Here is a 21,470-nt window from a genome sequence, read left to right as displayed (position 1 = left end):
GATCTAAATCTAAAGCCCAACGAATATACAGCTTTAAGTGTCTCAGTCCAAATGAGAAAGTTCAAGTATTACTGCCAGACTTCTGTTGACTGTGGTCACCAGTTATCTTGGTAGGTATTCTAATTGAAGTCGGACAAATTAGTAGAAATTTCATAGCTTCTGTTACAATTTGTCTTCAACATCATCTGGATTCACATGCTGAATTCATATGCTGAACAAGTGGAATCATCTTCAGCCTTGGTCTTGTCTGAGCTTGTTTTCCTCTTATCATCATCTACATCTTTGGATTGTACAGTACTGAAAAATGAGTTGATTGAACATGAGGATCCACTGCAATTTGATACACTGTACACCCCTGCAAAGGACAAGCTCAGGTTAGTGGCGCATTATAATGTAATATACACAGAAATTATATTGCAAATAGCCTACATAACATGGAAAGGACCTGAAAGAGACATTGTATGAATGTAATATGAAAATCTGATATCTTCTACATTACTGATGACATAAATGTTACTTGAAAGGGCTGAAAGCTTACTTAAGTGTTTGTAAATGGTGTTAAGGACTTTTTGTTCATGAAAATATTGCTTGCATCGGAAAGATCCTATTTTCTGAGAATTCCTGGAAGTTCTCAGCAATACTGTTTTCTTTTAGCATAGAGTGTCCGTACTTGGGAACCACAGATCCTTTAGCTTTATTAACGCAAACCTAAATATAATCTGCTCTGAATGTGGTTACATTTGTGATTGTGTGATTAATTTCTTAGTTTTATGTTATAAACTACTGCAAAAGCACTTTTAAATCCTCTAGCTTACTGTAGAGTGGATGGTAATAGGAGGCTGTGTAAAAGTGGGCTGTGCTCAGGGTAACTACTGCGGCCTGCAGAGTTGGCAGGTTTGCCGGTTTTTACCAGAGGTAAAGCTTCAGTGTCATTACACTGGCTGAGTATATGGAGTCTGGGCGTCCAGTTCATCCAGTTTAAAGAAGTAAATTATACTAATTACATCAGCACATTGATCTCTGGCCATCCTCCTGTTTCTTGCAACAAGGAAAGCACCAACTGCCAGATCTGTTACTAGCATCGCGTTGAGTGATGGGGGGAGACTGGGTGGGGGGGCATCCTACCCACCCAGAGAGAACAAGGCCAATTGTGTTCTCTTGGACTCCCGGCCACGGACAGCTGTAGAATCACCAGTGATCGAACTTGCAATCTCCTGATTATGGGGCCACTTAGATGGTTGCGCTACTCGGGACAGCAGACTACTTTTAAGTGTGGTTTCTTTCTGTAGGCTGAGAAGAGAAACAGCAACTCAGTGCAGAGCCAGCTGACAAGAGACAAGCTAAAATGTTTGAGCCTGAAGCTCAAGTTTTGTTTTGTATGAGAGAATAATAATTAGAAAAGTTTGACATTTAAGTACTCCTGCCCCCGAATCCTTCCTCAGAAAACCACGGATATACCTTAGCATGGCATGACTGCAACAAGATGGATGTGATCAAAGAAAAACAAGCCATTAGCGTAAATACTCCCAACAGAAGACTGGATATCCTGAAGAAACACTATCCATATGGTCACCAGGAGTTGAAATCGACTTAATAATAATATAGACAAATGCAATGAAGGCATGCAATTTTACAGGTTCAGTATTGGCTTGAAGCTTTGTTGAACCCTTAAAATCCCAGGCTTTTTACATACTAAGGCTTATCATTCAGTAACTACAGGGGCTCCGATACTAACTTGCTGAGCTATTCTTAGGTTACACCTAAGAAGTGTGTAATAAAACTTTGGGCCTACCGGTGGGCCCTGGCCATTTAAGGGGTTAACATGCACAGTTCAGCAGACCTCATGTTCAAATAAGACATATATACCAAAAGTTAACATCTTCCTACCTGTTAACTAGAAATCTTCAGCTCAGAATGGAGGGTCAATGTGTTTTTTATTTAGAGCTAAATAGCAATTACTATATACTATCATATTAAATACATTAATACTTTTTGACATTAAGCAAATAATTTCAATTCTTTTTCTTTTTCTTGTAATTCTTCTTCTTCTTCTAATTCTATTCTTCTTGTAATTCTTCTTTTTTTATAATTCTATTCTTCTTGTAATTCTTCTTCTTCTAATTCTATTCTTCTTGTAATTCTTCTTATTGTTGTTGTTGTTGTTGTTGTTGTTGTTCACATTATAATATTTGAGCTTAAAACTTGCAGCAGTGACTTAAACTAACTAATCCTTCTTAAAAAATGAATACAATGGGTTAAATGTTCATTTATGGCAAGTTTCCATGATACTTTAGACAAGAAGTGTTGTAGGAAACATTTGTTAATTAATGTATGTTCTGAAGTTAATGAAATACTTAGCGTTATGAAGATTTGGCTAAACGCACCCCGGCACTAATCCTGGTTCTCTACACTGCAGCTGATTACACTGTTTTTTTGTCTTTTACTGCAATTAATATTGCTTTGCAACAAGTGCTTCAATATGGTTATGTTTTAGCTTCACCTGCAAATTTAAACACTTAATTGCAAGACTGCTGTTATTACACTCCCCTAAAACACCAACCTCTGATCTTTATAAACACAATGGGGATAAAAAAAATCATAAATAATAATAAAAAATTATTAACAACACTCAATATTTTTAACACCGTAAAATTTGCTGTATACTAGTTTCCTTCTTTCTGGAATGGGAATAAAGCAGTTGTACTTTGTCTCCACTCCACTACACCATAGCTATCAAGATATGGTGTAGTTTTATGTAACTGCGCTGTTATCAACCTGAGCATTCGGCCCATCCTTTGTTAGACCTTACAGACTCATTAGATTATTTAAGAAAAATGTCTATACCCTTCTATCCAAAGGAAAAGTGAAAGTATACCATTTACAATTATATCACTGTTTCAGCAGTAAAAACATCTCAATTATTAAATATTCCTTTAACTCCTCAGGGACTAACTGCCCCATTTTGCTGGCTGTTTAAGAGAATTACAGTAATAACAGCCTTCGGGCAAAGGAGGATCAATAGTCGTTGTGGTTGTCAGTTCAGATACTTACTGTTTAGACGTGACCTTCCAATGAAGTCCAGTCCAATAGAAGACGATGGCTCTGCATCAGTGCTCTGTAACTAAAGAGAGAAGAAAAAAGAAAAGAATAACAGGGACACACTGTCGATGCAAAGCACCATCTCATGAAGCAACTGTGTCAATTAACTAATTGTGTCAGTGTTGCCAGAGAATCACAGAATGGGGGCGGGGTCATCTATGAATAGCGTTGGGCATGTGTGACTGAAGTGGAGTACCATGATATGGGGTGGACCTTACCCTGCTGCGGCTAGAGCTAATATTGTTTAGTCTCAGCTTTACTGCCAGTGCCTCACGGACCTGTGATCATAAAACAAATAACCTTAAAATCATGTGTATTTTGAAAATGTACTTAGTATTTCGACAAGCTCCTCACTAGTTCAGCAAATGAGCTTATCAAAGCCTGCTCAGAATACATACCTTTCTATCCAACAGAATTCCAAACAGCAAAACAAAGAAACCCTTTAAAAAGATCAATGACAGCTTGGTCATTAAACAAGCAATGTAATATAATCAATTCAAATGCATGGATTAATAATCTCAATCACTTAGATGCACTTCCCAAAATTTAAACGTATTCTCAAAATAGTGCCTCAAACCCTTTGAGCACTAACAAAGTAGTATCCACGCTAAAGAAATGCATTCTACTGGGGAGTTTTTACTGCCCTGTTCACCCTTCCTTAACTCTTCTCATGAGTTTCTACTGCCCTGTTCACCCTTTTTCAACTGTCCTAATGGGTTTCTACAGAGGTGCTCACCCTTCCTACACTATACTCAGTGGTAACTGCCCTGTTTACCCTTCCTTAACTCTTCTAAGGCATTTCCACTGCCTTATCTACCCTTTCTCAACTGAACTAAGGACTTTCTTTCAGTCTATTCACCCTTCCCCACTATACTAAAGAGTTTCGACTGCCCCATACAACCTTCCGTAACCCTTGAGTGGTGTTGATGTGTTTGTTACTCAGCGGTCTGGTGGACCCACCACAGTATTGTATTTTTAATCAATACAGCCATAACTATTTATGTAAAAATACCAGATGTTTAAAATATCACAAGTGTCCACACACACACATATACACACACACACTAACAGCAGGCCATGTAGGAGGAGAACAGAGTGAAGGACACAGCACCTCCACACTTTTACTCCCCACAGGTTCACCCAACACCACATGTGTAATATAAATGTGTGGGGGGTAAACAGAGTGAAGACACTGAAAATGGGTTATTTTATATGTTCTTCACAGAAAATGAGCAAAGAATCTGAGGATGAAATAATAATAAATCATAGCTTTTTTTCTTTTGGTAAACATTGAAAATGGGTCCCACAGACCTGAACGCCACAGAAGGGTTACTGTACTTTGGGATTTGTAATCACCCTATAAACGCTTCCTCAACTCTACTAAGAAATTTCTATCACCCATATGGTCATTTCCCAGTGTTGCAGTAGTTGTAAAACTAGGCGATCATTCTAAAGGTATAAACCAATCTTACCAATCAACGTAGACAGTGTTAAAAAGGCACATATATACACAATTACATTGCACAGGAATGAAAAAAAAAAACAAAAAAAAAACAAGGAAAATAGAAGCATCTGTGCACTGCGTTCTCTCCTAGGCACAGTGAGCTCGCTCTCACTGCTTTTTCAGACAGTTTGAAAGCAGTATGCATATGACTCCCATTTGTTTGACTACAGTGGCAACACTTCTAAACCTTAAACCCTAAATATATATTACCTGTAGTAAAGAACTGTTTGAGAGAATGAGTGAATGAAGTTACTGAGTGAGTGGTGCTTTTTGCCAAAGCAAGGACCACTCTATTCACCCTTCCTCAACCCTACTGAGAAACTCTTCTCAGTTGGAGGTGGAAGTTATTTGATCTCCAGCCCCGTAATCAGAAGTATTAACACAAGGCTGAAGATGCTGATCACAGCTGAGGACAGCAGAAAGCGACTCCAACATAAAATCTCAAAACATAAAACATGTTTATCAGGTGTGATGATGATAAAGTGTTGTGTGCACAATGATTAGCAAGGGGCTTAATATTGTTCCTTCTGTTGTCATTGTGATCATGGTGATGTTGGTGACGTATGTTATTTTTTTCCCCATTATTGACACCAGGCTTGCCTTTGTTGACTTCACCCTGTATCATTTTATAAATCCTACATCTGAAAGTGGGACAATCTCTCGTTACTATCAGCAACACTGTATAGTCAATCCAGTTTTAATGCAAATATTTAGCATTTATCGTGTCAGTGCACACAAATGAAGGAGAGCTCTCTGTTTGGTGACAGTGTTGTCGAGATTTTGAGTGTTTTAGGTTGATTTGTACAGGTGATACAATGTTGTGAGAAATGCTTTCACTGTTTTGAGAATTGCACTTAGGAGTGCTGAAAATGTGATGCTTCAAGAAATGCATCTAAGTGATTAAGAACAACTGTAATAAACAGAGAAACAAAATCCAAAAAAAAACAAAATGCTTTTACAGTAATTATATTAACCTTGGTACCTGCAGTAAATTGAGGAGTGCAAACACAATGTGAACTCCTAAATCAGATGTCACCATGGTCCCGATGCCAAATCCCCAGGTCAGACCAAAGAGAGGGGTTAAAATGGCCACAAATTTGGCGATCATCATTAAGGCATGTTTCTCATCTGGCTGAGAGACGTTACCAACTCCCCTCCTTAACATCTTATATATCACCACAACAAGCACCAGGAGGTTTATAACTATAATGGTGAGAGCAGGAATCACAAACGCCAGGAGGGCCTTAGTTTTGAACCAGTTCAGCCAACAGGCATTCTCTTCCTGGATGTATCCTCCACCTCCAGCTGTTACTGCCACAGTGATGACAGCTATGAGTAATGGGGCCCCATAGCCAACATTGAATGCTATGACCATCATAATGGACTTAGACATTCTAGCAAACACCATAATGGTCCGGTAGAGGAGCAGGAGTGCTGAAAGTAACATCCAGAAGAAGAGAGCAAGGTAAAAGAAGTGCATGAAGAACGTTGCTGCACTGCAGGGACCCACTGGTGTCTGTTCTCCGTCTTTAACAATAGCTGCTCCAATGATGAAGCATATGTCCGCAATCAGGAGGGACAGAGCGATGTTGACTATGGAGACGTGGCGCATGTAGGATGTGTCATTCCTGGTCAATGGCTTCCATACGATGATCTCAATAATGAGGGCCAAAATTAAGCAGATTATCGAAATGCCAACACCAATAAAAGGTATAAAGGCCAAAACAAGATTATCCACAAAAAATGGCGACATCAGGATCGAGAATGAGGTTGTGTGACTGCATTCACACTTAAACTTGCCAATTTGTTTCACTAAAGGCTTTATTTCACATCCAGTTGAGTCCCATCCTCCATCCCCATCCAAAAGACTGTAGTTCCAAAAGACACACTGAGGGTTTCTCAGTGACTCATTTTTAATATCAAAAGTAAGAGAGATGCTGTAAACTGTCTCGTTCACAATGATTGCAGCCACATCTCCATTGATTGAAGTGTCATAGCGTGCATTTCGAACAGGTAAGACATTGTGAAAAGCTGAGAAAACTATGGTGGTGATCAAAGTCTGTCCACTAAGCTCTGGAATATCTATCTGTGTGGTGGAATTTACGCCAAATGTTCCAAAAAATGGACCAGAGGTTTTAGTTCTGTCCAGTTGAGTGCTGTTTGTTGTTATTCTAAAACTGTCATCTGTGAGTCTGCCTCCAATTTCCTCAGTTGACTTCAGAAGTTCAGAGCTCATAGTCTGTGTTGTATACATTTGGTTCAAATGCTCCCATGCTGGCTGTGCTGATATTGATGAAATGACATCAGACGTTCTTAGGAAATCCTTAAAATTAAATTCAAATAGTATAAATTAAATACAGCACAACAGAATCTTCTAGTTTTTTAGGGTTAAATCAACTAAATGAAGAGCAAAAGCAAACAACCTCTAGATGATTCAGAAATTAGACACCACTGTTTGGATCCTCTGCATTTAATACAAAGCAATGATTAACTTTAACTGTAAAATTTAAAATACAACAGAAGAAATAAACTTTGGTAAAACATATGCTTACCGTCATGATGGACTTGTCAACTATAAGTAATTGTGAGACAGTAGCAATTACTTTCATTAGGTTGACAACTGTTAAGACATTCTGTTCAGACTCTGTTATCTTAGCAGAATTGGATTCGGTGGCATCCCGGAGGTCAGCTGTAAACTGTGGGACGTCTGCAACTTGTAAATTCTACAGAAAAGCACAATGTTTTGAAACATTTTATCTGAGCAATAGTTATTTTTTGTATGGAAAATAAACAAACATTCAGAGAAGAATCATACTACCTCAGATTTGTCTATCAGTTCTTGAAGAGCACGCAGGATGCAGTTATCTTCCACAATCTTCCAGGTACCTTTGTCTGTTGTGTTGGATGTACAGAGAGCTGTCACAGTGCCAACGCTATCCGCATCACAAGAACCAGTCTGTAGGTCGTTTATTTTTCCAGCTCCAAATTGTTTATCGTAGCAGTACAAACCTTCGGGTGAGGGTGGGGTGGGGGGGACACAAAAGTTTACACAAGGTGGCAAAAAAAACTGTCTAAAAATGATTATATCTAAGGAGTCAGCAGATAACTCACTTTTTCCTGTTGCAGTAATTCTGACGCGGTTTGTATCAGAAAGGTCTCCATTGAGGTCAAAGACTTCCCATAGGAAAGTCACAATTTTGTCCCCGTCCTTACAGTCCGCTTCACTGAAACCTGGGTACGGATATGAGCTGCAGCCTATCGTTGGGTCTGTGCAAAGAGTAAATTGCTTTATGAAGGCAAACCTTTAAAATCATTAGAGGGTTACGGAACACACGGAACAAAAAAAATCTCCTCACTCTGACAAAGGCTTTATTTTTTACAAAACCACATGGAAATTATTGGCACCCCAAGTGAAGCACATTTATATATTTATGTTTCCTCTTGTTTTAAATCTATCTGAATGTTCTGGAACTCTTTCGAGCTGTTTTTGCTCTAAATGTCCACAGAACTTTATAGGATACATGGCATCATCGGTTCAATAAAGTAAAAGGAGATTTTAAGTAAAAATCTGGCTGCCACTGCTTAAAAGCTAAAACTAGGACATTGCTAGATCCACAACACACTTTCAAATTTATAAAAAATGGTTCAATGTTCACCGAAGCGTTAGACTTAGTCATCCCAGTCCCTTCACATAACCTGCTTTGAAAACATGAGGAATGAGCCGAGCAGAGCAGAGGATCTGGAGAGGTTTCAGGGTTTCTCACACACTAGTTAGAGTTTGGCAGTGCACCCAAGTGTATGGACATCTGCCTTAGTATATTCTGATCCATTTAAAAAACATTTAGCATTTTATTCATGTGTTTTGAAAAACAGTGTAACTTCATTTTGACTGCTTCATGTTTGCAGCTCAGGTCGGCGGATAGGGAGAGAAACTGAACGAGACAGCAGCAGTGAGAACAGCATTTGCAGAAAGTTGGCTAACTGTTACACTACCAAGGTTGTCCTGGCTGAATTTGCTTTCTGATATAGCTGTTGTCGGATGAAAACGTCATATCTCCATTTTTGATATGACTTAATTTGAAAAAAACTGTTGCCCTTTTTCATTGTCTATAAATTTCATGATGAATGGACTAAAAGAAACGAAAAATTACTTGGAAAAAAAGCCTGGTTCCATTTTTTTTACATTAAAAGTAAAGTAGGTTTCTTCTTTCTCCTATAAAGTTACCATTTTGGAGATATGAAGTTTTATTCCGCCATATGTATGTATGTGCGTGTGTGTGTGTATGTGTGTATATATATATATATATATATATAAAATGTGTGTGTGTGTGTGTGTGTGTGTGTGTGTGAGCTGTTTGTGTGTGGGACCTGTTAGCTTCTGTGGTCCAGATGAAGTGATCAGGCTCCACTTAGTCTTGTAGCTGTTCTCAGCGCAGCACTCCAGTGTGATTGGTGATCCATCACAGTACACAGCTTTTGAGGTGGTCACTCTGATATTGGGCAATGGCTGAATTACCATCCTTTGCCAGATTATGTAGGGAATTGAGTTTAAGGTCGTTGTACATGCGTATTTACCTGTGAAGGCAAAGAGAATACAATGAGTAAAATAACTCGTTATTATCTGCAAGACAGTCCATCACTGCAGTAGCATTAATATGAGCAGAAGCACAAGCTTTTACTGCAAAGATCATTTCCTCTTTTTACATGTCAGCTGTTTATTCATAAAACACTAAACAGTAATTAACATCAGGTAACTTGATAATGGTAAAAGTAGCAGAAGTATATTAAAAGTATCTTGTGAATTAATCATGACTTACCACTGTCCTGATCACTGGTGCTTTTCACGGTGAGTGTTTTTCTGTCAGCACTGATTTGATATTGACTAGGATCTACTTCTGTTGAGATGATTTTATCATTGAAACTCCAGGTTATTCCTCCAGTACTGAAGGCTGGAGGAACACAGGCCAAATCCATATCTTTGCCAGGGTAAATGTTGCCTTTGCGTGGATCATATAAGCCATTTTCCACTAAAAAATAAAAGTCATACAGAGTCTGTTGTTTAATCAATTTACACGTGTGCTAATATTTAAACCATTCGTTTTTCAAATTATTTCAATTACTGCTTACTGTCTGAATGTCAGTGTTAGAAATAAAAATATAAATGCACCGTCAAGTAGCAGAACATTTTACAACAAAATCTTACAACAAAAAAAAAAATTTTTTTTTTTGCATTTTTAATTGTTATTATTACCTTGAAATTTTACAGTTGTGCATACAGTGTATGACTTTAACTTAACTTGTTTATGTTAGAAGCTTGTTATTTTCAACTCACAGCACAAAGTTTGATTAAATGTTTTAAAATCTTTCCACTTATTAGTACATATTTATCACAGAGTAAATTTATAATACTTCAACTATTCATAAGGTTTTGATTTTGACTAATTATCTCATTAATGTAACCTGTAAACTGGTTTTTAAAAAGCACTTTTGTTTTTCATGGCAAACTACAAAACAATAACAAAACTACAGGCAAAAATACACAATTAGTTTGAGGAGGTACGCAATTTTAATTTCTTTTAAAATTTGTGAAAATTTAAAATAAAACTGCTGTTTTATTGTAATAAACTGTTTGTCAAGGGGGATGACAAAATGACAGTAATGAGCACTAATGTTATTTAACATGAATATAAAAAGAATATGAAACAGGCAAAAGAAAATCAAGCTGATATTAACTGAATCTGACTAAACCTACGAAACGCAATATAAATACATGCTATTTTCATAATTCTCAAAGCAACTGTTTAGTGAAAAAATAAAATACAATTTCTGTGTATACACCAATCAGGCATAACATTATGACCCTTGTTTCTACACTCATTGTCCATTTTATCAGCTCCACTATCATCTGGCTTTACATCTACAAGGTGGACTGACAAGCTAGGAGTGTCTAATAGAGTGGACAGTGAGTGGACACAGTGTTTAAAAACTCCAGCAGCACTGCTGTGTCTGATCCACTTGTACCAGCGCAACACACACTAACACACCACCACTACATCAGCGTTACTGCAGTGCTGAGAATGATCCACCACCTAAATAAAAGTTATACTTATTTAAATTTGCAGAAATATTCTTTCTACATCTTTAAAAATTTACGCTAGTGAGATTTTGGGTGAAAGTTTTGTTAAATTGAAATGTAAAGAAATTTTAGACAACGTTCCAAATATATGCATGATCCATAAAATAAGAGCAATGGGCTATACATTTATTTTAAAAATGCTGTTTTTCTGCTGATTTTTTTTTTTTCCATTTATTTAGCTTGTATGTTAGATTTTATCAGTTCATGAGAATGACCCATTAGTGTAATTACTATGAACTTCTGAGAATGAAAAAAAGTGTAAAAGAAAGAAAAGTGAAAAAACAACCTTACCAGTTTGAGCAAAGGAATCTGCACTCACTTCATATCCGTTTGCACTGAGAACAGACGCTAATTGTTTGTTTGTTGCACTAAAATCAAGTGTATCAGTTGTTGTTACAATAGTGAAGTCTGTTATCACACTGCCAGGCCTGATAAAAAAAAATTCAGAGAACATAATTTAGAACATAACAACATAGAACAATTGTGTGATCAAAACCACACGTTTGATTCAAATCAAAACATGGTGCATATTTAGAAATGTTCAGTTTTATCTATGGTTTCCAAATTCACAGTTGTAATGGTTGTGATTAACAGAGACTAATTCACTAACTGATTCATTGACTTTTGATCTTTCTTACTAGTTTCTTAATACTTTTTGTGTGTAGTAAAATTCAGTTACCTACAGTATTTACTGAAAATCTTTCTTGGTTATCGGGGCAAACAAATATCTTAGAAATTAGACCTCTAGTAAACCTATTTATGATGGTTAAACTTTGTTATGTAAATATAAACAGTCTTACCTGAACTGAATAACTTTTGCAGAACCAGCTTTGTATGAAGAAAGTTTGGCACTGTAAGCACTGTCAACCTGAAAAAGACTTTCACTATTATTACAGTTAGGATTTGATAGATGTGTTAAAGCACATAAATATATGCCATACTTACTGAACTCGTGATGTCTCTGCTGTACTTTTGGTACTTTTGACTGTTTTTGTCTGTGTGTGAGTTGTCAAACGTTTCATCTATGGTCAGTGATAAAGTTATAGTGTGTTCTAAAAAGGAAAAAAAAAGATTTAGAGTGAAATTAGAGTGAAATCAAAGGAGGAGGACAGAAGAATGTTGCCACTCAAATTTAAGGACATCTAAAATATTATTCTCTTTCAACAAGAATTCAGTATCTCACTACAGGAAATGGCTGACCACGGAGGCACCAATGACACCACGTCTGCTAGTGCCAACAGACAGACCAATCACAAGTGTGATTTTTTTTATTTACATAGCATCATACCATTTTTTGGAATTAAGGTTTGTAGAGCTAAAAAGTGCACCTGTGTGGTAAGTGGACCTGATAAAATGGACAAAAGTGGAAAGAACTTAGAACTTGGTGGCAACAATGCTTCTCAAAAAGTTGGGATGGGGCAACAAAAGGCTGGAAAAGTGGTACTAATAAAAAAAAAAACAGCTGGAGGAGCAACTCACATGACTGAGTATAAAAAGAGCATTTTAGAGAGGCAGAGTCTCTCAGAGGCAAAGATGGGCAGAGGTTCACCAATCTGCAAAAAATGCATCTAAAAATTGTGAAACAATTTCAGAAAAATGTTCCTCAATGTAAAATTGTGAAGACTTTGGATATCAGACCATCTACAGTCTGATCCTTGTATGAAAGGGACAAGGCCGACAGTGACACTGCATTAAAAACAGGCATGATTCTGTACTGGAAATCACTGCATGAGCTCAGAAACACTTCCAGAAATCATTGTCTGTGAACGCAGTTCGTCGTGTCATCCACAAATGCAAGTTAAAGCTGTATCATGCAAAGAAGAAGCCATATGTCAACACAATCCAGAAACGCCGCCGTTTTCTCTGGGCCAAAGCTCATTTAAAATGGACTGAGGCAAAATGGAAAACTGTTCTGTGGTCAGATTAATGAAAATTTGAAATTCTTTTTGGAAACCACAGACGCTGTGTCCTGGGAACTCAAGAGGAGAGTGACCATCCAGCTTGTTGTCAACGCACAGTTCAAAAGCCTGCAATTTTGATGGTCTGGGGCTGCATTAGTGCCTATGGGGTGGGCAGCTTACACATCTGGAAAGGCTCTATCTACCTTGTCTCTTGTTTTCTTTCATCTTGTAGTTTGGTTTTGTTTTTGTCATGGATTTGTATGTTCTTCAAACTTCTGCAACTCTGGACTCTAATTGTAACTCGAATTTCAATAATTTCAATAAAAGCAACTCACATTTGCATCCTGCCTCCTTGCCTCCACCGTTACACTAAGATTTTAATGTGGAATTTATACTTACCTATTTTTTCTGTCGTGTGACTTTCTGTTGTGAGTTCTCCATCAGTGTAACTCATCTGAAATATAATTAAATGAAAGCTTATTAGAGTACAGCAAGGTTGTTACAGTAATGCTGCGCCTGCAATAATGGAGCCAGAAATAAGGCAATTACATACCAACTCAGTTACATACAGGCGCATGCAAACGTGTGGGTGTCCCTGGTCAAATTACATGTTTTGTTGATTCTCTAAATAAGAATAATACATTCTCTACCGAGAACACACTTCTGCAGATCATAATACATAATTACTGGTTATTTGCTGAATTTAACTAATTAGAAACTAGGCCTGTGCAAAAGTTAGAGCATAATTTGCATTTTATGTTTTATTGTTTCCCAATATGTTAAACTCAGCAAATAAACAGAAATTGCTAAATGATATTCACAGAAAATGCTGTATAAATCTGTGAATGATGTGTGTTTATTTTCACTTAGAAAATCAACTAAATGTGCAGGGAGGTTGAAATGTGTGGCATACCACTGTATGAGTTGTTATTGGAAAACTACTAATACTTTTTTGAAAGATAATGTTACTCAAAAATGTTATAATATTGGATTAAACAACCAACCAACCAAACAAACCATGGGAAATCAACCTTAACGCAAAAAGTATTTTATATAATATGCCATGAACATTAACAAAGGACTGGCAATATTCTGAAGAAGCCACTAAGACCACACCAGGTGTAGCTACCCAGCTACTGTGTCAAGCCACTTTTTCTGCCCCACATTTAATTTTACATATAATTAAATTCACTCTGTCATATCACTGAGTTTACACTGAGGTTAGCAATGTTAGCTAATAGGGTTAGCTCCTATTCCCATCAGTACATGGAAGAATGACAATGAAATTGACAAAAGTGTTTTTTAAGTTTAATTAACATTGTTTTCAGTCAGCTAGACTAACACAGCTCAGTAAATTCTAACTGTGTGTGTGCTTTATTTTAATGTTCAGCCCCAGCCCAGCTTTTGATAGCTGCTTCAAATATAGTTTAGTATAGAACTCCAAATTCAGATAAATCCTACATTTAACAGAGATGAAAATAAGGTATAGCTTAAATCAGGCCTGAAATTTTGGTCCTAAACCAAATACAAAACAAGAACTTTCTGTCTGAGCCTGGCCTGACCAGAAACACATTGTTTTGAGTCCGAAACTGGCCCCACTCCATCAAAATTCTGTCTGAAGATGACTTGAAGAGGTCCGTCATCAGCCAAAGTGGCGAATAAAACCTGATAATTAAAATGATAATGCCAGATAATGCCAGTTTAAAAAACTTGCATGCTGAATAGTGCTAAAAAAGCAAGAGGTTAGCCGTTACCTGTTTAACCTAAAAATGTTTGGAACATTATATATTACATATTATGCAGTACAAATTCAAAATGGTCATATATTTTTCAAAAAACAATGAAGTTTCTCAGTTTCAACATTTGATCTCTTTGAAGCATTTTCAATGAAATATAGGGTTTAAATGATTTGCACATCATTGCTTTTTATTTACATTTTTCACAGCGTCCCAACTTTTTTGCAAATGGGGTTGTATTATAAACAAGTGACAGTAAATATTTTTGTCAATCTAATTACTTCAAAAGTACTTATTTTATCAATAAAAAAAATCTTATTCAAAAATGCCATTTACATTTCAAATGATGATAGATTCAAGATCTCCGGAAGAAAAAAACAACATACAGCATATGTGACTGTCTAATGTAAATACTTTGTGATTGTAATTGATCAAAATATGAAAAAGATGCATATAGTATATGCATATATAAACCCTCAAGGTTTTGGTCTCTCCCCATTCAAAGAGTTTAAGAGTCATAAAAAGAGTCTTTTATGATTGGAAATAACTGTCCGGTGGTGTTACCATGATGGCCACTGAGTGAATAGATTTTCCTTAGAAAGTTTACACAGAAAAGAACATAATCTACGTAAGTATGGTGGGGGATCTTTGATGTATTTGGGCTGTTTTTTCTCCAAAGGCCACATGGTAGTACACATGGCATTGTGAACTCCATGAAGTACCACATTTTAAGTGAAAAATCTGGCTGTCTCTGCCAAAAAACTAAAATCTAGAGAAATTTTGAGGATCTTGTATTTCTTGTATTCTTTAATGTAATCAAGCAAAGTGAGGTTGCACAAAGTTTCAAATGGAGGGGTGCCAATAATTGTTATATGTGGTTTTGTTTATGTTTTTTTTTCCCTAGACTAAATTTACTTCAACTAAAGCTTATTGTTCTCTCATATTATCAGTTTGGGATTAACCACATTAACCACAATGGCATTTTTAATGGGCTTTTTTTACTCATTAACCAAGGGTGCCAATACTTATAGAGCTTACTAAATGTGTGTATTGGATCTTTACATCCCTTTTTCATATTCACTACACTTCTCTAGTTCATTAAGTCATTTCTACTTATAATAGTTCAGTGTATAAATACTGTTAAATGTCTTCCTCTCTCTGGTTTGTGACTAACTAATTTAATGTAAATATTTAAGTAAAATCATGTAAATGTGTTTCAGAACATAAATACTGTAACACAAACTTTCCCTCTACCTGTACAGTGACGTCTGTAGGTTCAGGCAGTCCTTGTGAGTCCATCACACACATGTTCATGAGCAAAATGGTAACAAATCTCAGCAAGTGAGTTGATGTCCCTGTAAAAGTCAAGGCGAGAAACTAAACATTTGTATTTAATCCAAGTAACAGCAGAAATATAAGATGTTTGGTTGGCATTATGTAACAGGTAATACTGCTGTTCTTTATGAGCATGACTGGGGTTTCCAGGCAAGCACAACCTCGCTACACCAATAACTGTTCTTCACTCCTCACTTTCACGCATCCGTCGAGCTCTCAGAGGAACCCGGACTCCATCTCCCAGAATCCTCTGGGAGATCACATGACTGCAGAGCTTCCCTCACACTCTGAGTCTAACTCGGACTCCATTGCCCAGAGTTCTCTGGGGAATGACTCCTGACCTTTTCTCACGCTCCTATTAGCACTCTAGATCTCCAGAATATGTGTCTAACACAGGTGATGTGTGTCACCTGTGTTATTGGTCATATGACTTTCATAGTTTAGTTTAAAAGCCCGGGCTTTAGGACGAGATAGTTGTGAGATATTGTTTGCACTAGTGAACTACTGAGCGCTATATTGATTCTGTATCCTGTTTTTGACCATTGCTTTTGTTCTTTCGACTTTGCCTTTTGCTCTGCCCTTTGGATTGTTTTGCTGGATTCTTCTGATTCGTGTTTTTGACCTTTTTGCCTGTTCTTCGACTACATCTCACATTGTGTTATGTTTGTCGTTGTGTATCTATTGTGTATTTTGGATTTGACCCATGCATGTTTTTTGACTAAGAACCTGGACTTTGATTCTGGAAGTAAAGCCTCTTTTGTATTTTCAAACCGCGAGCGTCTGACTCTTGTTGGCGCCTGTGTTGTTGTAGCTATCAATGGCTTAGGAACATCCCTAAACACTTTATATTACTGTTCCTGATCATTATTAACTCCTTATGAAGAACATAGTAACACATTGTTCATTGATAATACGGTATTGTGTGTCTTTATAATGTTGTTCCAGAAGATCTTTAATTCCTAGTAATCATACCAAGAATATTCAAAGGCTACGTTCACATTACCTGGTTGAAGTGGCAGAAATCTGATTTTTTGCCCTAATGCGACTCAGATCTGATGTTTTCAGGGCTGTGTGGACACAAATCTGATCTTTTCTAATCCGACCTGAGTCACTTTCATATGTGGTCCTAGATCGGATACGTATCCGATTCGTGGCCATGCGACCTTAATGTGACACTCAGATCGGAATTCATGTGCTTTTTCTCCACTGGGCGTGGCCATCATTCAGCGTTACCATGGCAGCATCACCGAACAGAAGTTAAAGCCTGTAAACGGTGAAAAAGAAACACATCTCACCTTTTTCTCCTTCGTCTCGCTCCAATAATGAAGCTGAGAGCTGATCAGAGTTAATTATCTTCAGCGAAGCTCGTTCTGCTCGTTAGTCTGTTTGCTGATGATGCACGTGATTCATTCACGTGACGTTACTAAGTAGGATGTGTCATTTTAGGACGCCGGTTCGTTCATATTAATGACAGATTTGAATCACTTACTTAAATGAGTGTGATCCATCGTGTCAGAGAGATCAGATTTGAGCAAAAAATCGGATTTGAGAAATGAGGCTTGTAATGTGAACGTAGCTAAAGAACCCTTTGCATGATTAAAGGGTTCTTTGCATCGTGGAAGTGTTTGTTTTTCAGATTGAGAACATGCTGTAGATTGTTCTATATAGAACCTTTTTGAAAAGGGCTCTATATAGCACCAAAAAGGGTTCTTCTATTATAACAAACCTGACATCGTAACAATAGAAGAACGCTTTTAAATGATTGACTAAAAAAAAATCCTTAACGCTACATTTGCAGTCTGCTAGACTAACACAGCTTAATAAAGGTTTAGCCCAAAACAAAAACAGGTTCTGACAAATGCTACGGTTAACAGAGCCGACATAGGTTGAGAAAGATTATTCTCCATTTGTTAAGACCCAATTTATGTTCGACACATATTAGCATTTGGTAATGTGACTTGAATCTTTGGACGTCCTCCTACTCTTTTACCTGCTATGGCTGGTAATCTATGCACTATTCCAAGCCTACTTTTCATTATGTCATTAATTATTAGTCCTCCACTTTTCTTTCTTTTTTCTTTTTTCTCCTTTTTAGGTTGGAGCAAATATGGTGAGTACCCCCAAAAAGCTGTGATGTCAATACCACATCCCTACTTCCTGTTAAAACAAATGATTACTAATTATTCAGGATGTTTTATTAAAAATATTTGCATTGCCGCAACTTAAACTGAATTAGGTCTGGACATATCTATAATTTGTGTACGCCTCAACATGCTTTTACATGGGTTACTCAGATGAAGACTGATCTGTTTCTGGAGTAAAATTAACCCATCTTGCTGGGTTAGATTAACCCAGTGTCACTTTGCTGTTGACAACTTACTAATTGTGAGTAAGCAGACAAAAGAAGAATATAAAAGTGATTTTAATTCCTGAATCTGGACTGAAGTACATCTTTGACACATATCATCTGGAGCCACCCACATGGACATTTTTTAACCTTGCCAAATCAATTGGATGCAAATAATTTGATTTACTATCTGCATATTTCTAATTTAACCTAATGATGTTGGGTAACATGGTTCTAAAATAGTTTATCAAGCTCTCTTAGGGTCTAAAACAAATCTGAACCATTTGCCTATTTTGAAGTTACATAACAAAAATATAATGACAATTACAATTGAAGTTGTCTTACCTGCAGTAGCCATGCTGCACTTTCATATTATTGAATCCAACTGTTATTGATCTCTGGAATCTAGGGGGGGTCTCTTGATGTAGGATCCTAATATGAGGTGACCTAAAAACAAATTTGGCATAAATGTAATACTTGTTGCACTACACAAAAACACTAATAAATAAATAAAAATCCAGAAATATACTGATCAAAACTGTTTTCATGACATAGAAGTTTTTCAAAACTGTCTCAGAACGATACTGAGACATTGTGTCAGCTTCCTCTAAGTGACACTTATTTCTTACTGCCATATAATTTAATCTCAACAGCGACATCAGTACGCTAGCAATACATAACATGCATGCAGAGCACACATGAACACACACAAACACACCTACACACACTAACAGATACACAAAGTATACAAATACGTCTATTATGCATTACTCTTTGCCATGGACCATATCTCTTCAATGCAAAAAAAATAAATAAATAAACTGAAATTTACACCGGGTTCAAAAAACAAAAAATTATGGTTGCATTTAAAAGGAACAAAGCATGTTCACACTTTTCATGCCCCTGGAATAGAATTTGGGCCTGAAAGGATTAAATACTTGCCCAACATGTGAAACATCATTGGCTATTCATTGTGTACAACAAGCACTTGACTACTATAGTCTATGATTGGCAGTAAAATACTGAGCCAGGCTTTAAAAAAGACTGAACAACCAAAATCTAAGGAAAATAAAAATTTTATTTGAATATCCGTTACCAACTTCAAATGTCTTTGTTTAAGCTAGATTGTGTGCCACTGTTAGCTTGTTGCTAACATTTTCTTCAATAAATGAAACAGTCATTGAAAACTGTGTTTTGTGTTTCCTCATGTTCTCTTTGTCTTATATAACATTATTTATCAAATAAATACAACACTAGCACTCTTTGCAAAATGGAGTAGATAAAAACAGCACAAATATAGATTTTTGGGGGACCTTCAGTGGGACTAATATGTATGCAGTAGTTATGTTACACTTGCAGAGTTAAAAGATGTTCTTTCAGCCCGATTATAATACTTTAAGAATGATAACAATGACATGCCAAACTACATGTAAATACAGGATATGATCAAATAAACCATACAATCACCTAAAAGAAGCCAGTTTAGTTGATTACTGTATAAATATGATATGCCACAATAAATAATTATACGACTGCACTATTTGACGACTACTTTCACCGCTCAGTAATTATTGAACTTTGAATTCAAGTCGCATTTCAAATTTCTTTCATTCACAAAACTTAGAAAACTCAATTGAAGTCCATTGAAGGACTCACATAAACACATACGATACAGACATATAAGACAGAAAACATACAGTATTTGACTTTTTAGAGGAGGAATAAGTCTCTCAGTCTCACCTTGTTTCAGACCAAGCCCAACCAATGTAACTTGACACTGATGATCAGTTTATAGCAGGTATGCACAGTTGTGGATCTCACCTGCAGAACTAGTTTGGGTTGCTCATCTACTTCCTTATTCCTCTTTAATTGACATTACAGTTCATGAGAATGACTGTCAAATGAGGAAAAAGTGATTATATTTGTGATTTGGATTTAATCAGGTTTTGTAGTGATGTAAACCGCTGTGTCTATTACATGTTTGAATAGCATAGGACAGGATATATCATTTTACAGTTGCAAATTTTAAAAAGATATATGCTTCACTATATATATATATATATATATATATATATATATATATTTGGGAGGATGCAGGAGATCATGCCAAACCTCCTCAGCCGCCTGTTGTACCTTCTTCACCACCCGTGTGGTGTGTTCGGTCCATGTCAGATCCTCTGTGATGTGGACACCGAGGAACTTGAAGCTGCTGACCCTCTCTACAGTGACTCCGTTGATGGTGATGGGGGTGTCTCTCTCTTTCTTCCTGAAGTCCACTATGAGCTCCTTGGTCTTGTCGACATTGAGAAAGAGGTTGTTCTCCTGGCACCTTCTTTCTGTAGGCCTCCTTGTTGTCATTGGAGATCAGGCCCACAATTGTGGTGTCATCTGCAAATGTGATGATGACATTAGAGCTGTGTCTGGCTGAACAGTCGTGGGCGTACAGGGAATACAAGAGAGGGCTGAGCACACAGCCCTGAGGAGCTCCGGTGTTAAGGGTCAGTGAGGAGGAGGTGATGTTGCCCATCCTTACCACCTGTTTAGGATCCAGCTGCACAGAGAACTGTTCAGACCCAGATCCCAAAGCTTAATGTCGAGCCTTGAGGGCACAATGGTTTTGAATGCTGAGCTGTAGTCCACAAACAGCATCCTCACATACGCGTTCTTTTTGTCCTGTTGGGAGAGGGCAGTGTAAAAAGTCAGGGCTATTGCCCAGAAGGAGTTAAAGTCAAGTCAAGTGAATGTTTTATTTCTATAGCACTTTTCACAACAGGTGTTGTCACAAAGCAGCTTTTCAGAAAAATCCAGGTCTGAGCCCCCATGAGTGTCACCAGTGGCAACAGTGGCAAGGAAAAACTCTCTAAAAGCAAGAGGAAGAAACCTTGAGAGGAACCAAGACTCAGAAGGCGAACCCATCCTCCTCTGGTCGACAGCGGATAGCAAACAGCGTTAGTATAAAATATTAGAATACAAAGTTATAGTGACAACTAACACTAGGATGATCATTGGTGGATATATAGTACAGCCTTTAAGATAAGGCTACATAAATCACCTCCTTTTGTCTTTACTTTTGTCTTCTGCCCTACTAAGGTCAATTAGGCCAAGCCTTGCCAAGTGTTACCTACCAGCCTGACTTGTTTTTCAAGGGCCTGTCTCTGTACGGGAACCCTGCTGCTTTGTTTGTTTGTTTGTTAATAATTCTTCACTGTGTAAATAAGTTAGGACATTATTGATGTGACCACATAAACATTTTGAACGTTTAGTAAAATGTTTAGTGTGTTGTTTATATTTGGAATTGAACTGCCACAAAGCAGAACAACAAGAAAAACAAAAATATATATTTTTCAAAGATTCTGGACTTCTGGATTTTTTCCCAGCCATCCCATACAAAGAGAATGAGTTCTGCTATGGT

The 21,470-nt window shown here is 37.1% G+C and overlaps 1 protein-coding gene across 1 annotated transcript; it reads right to left on the bottom strand.

Annotated features, from left to right (window-relative positions):
• Positions 1-574: 574 nt before the first annotated feature.
• On the bottom strand, positions 575-19,887 carry LOC118815289 (adhesion G protein-coupled receptor F5-like). The gene is made up of 17 exons (XM_036581307.1): positions 19,799-19,887; positions 18,404-18,505; positions 15,631-15,731; positions 13,040-13,094; positions 11,685-11,791; positions 11,540-11,607; positions 11,031-11,167; positions 9,421-9,630; positions 8,972-9,178; positions 7,715-7,870; positions 7,422-7,612; positions 7,156-7,326; positions 5,586-6,926; positions 3,498-3,539; positions 3,318-3,377; positions 3,052-3,121; positions 575-1,290 (listed from the first exon to the last, which is right to left on the bottom strand). Exons 2-17 carry the CDS (start codon positions 18,414-18,416, stop codon positions 1,244-1,246), a joined length of 2,976 nt encoding a protein of 991 aa, XP_036437200.1. The 5' UTR covers positions 18,417-18,505; positions 19,799-19,887; the 3' UTR covers positions 575-1,243.
• Positions 19,888-21,470: the final 1,583 nt, after the last annotated feature.

The sequence above is a fragment of the Colossoma macropomum genome, unplaced genomic scaffold, assembly GCF_904425465.1.
Source record: "Colossoma macropomum unplaced genomic scaffold, Colossoma_macropomum, whole genome shotgun sequence".
In the NCBI taxonomy this organism is placed as follows: Eukaryota; Metazoa; Chordata; class Actinopteri; order Characiformes; family Serrasalmidae; genus Colossoma; species Colossoma macropomum.
This window is presented reverse-complemented; position numbering and strand designations above follow the sequence as displayed.

Coding starts and splice junctions, on each gene's coding strand:
- LOC118815289 (XM_036581307.1), bottom strand. Junction 7,327..7,421: donor AACTGATAGACAAATCTGAG/GTAGTATGATTC, acceptor GCTTTTCTGTAG/AATTTACAAGTTGCAGACGT. Junction 6,927..7,155: donor TTGACAAGTCCATCATGACG/GTAAGCATATGT, acceptor TTTAATTTTAAG/GATTTCCTAAGAACGTCTGA.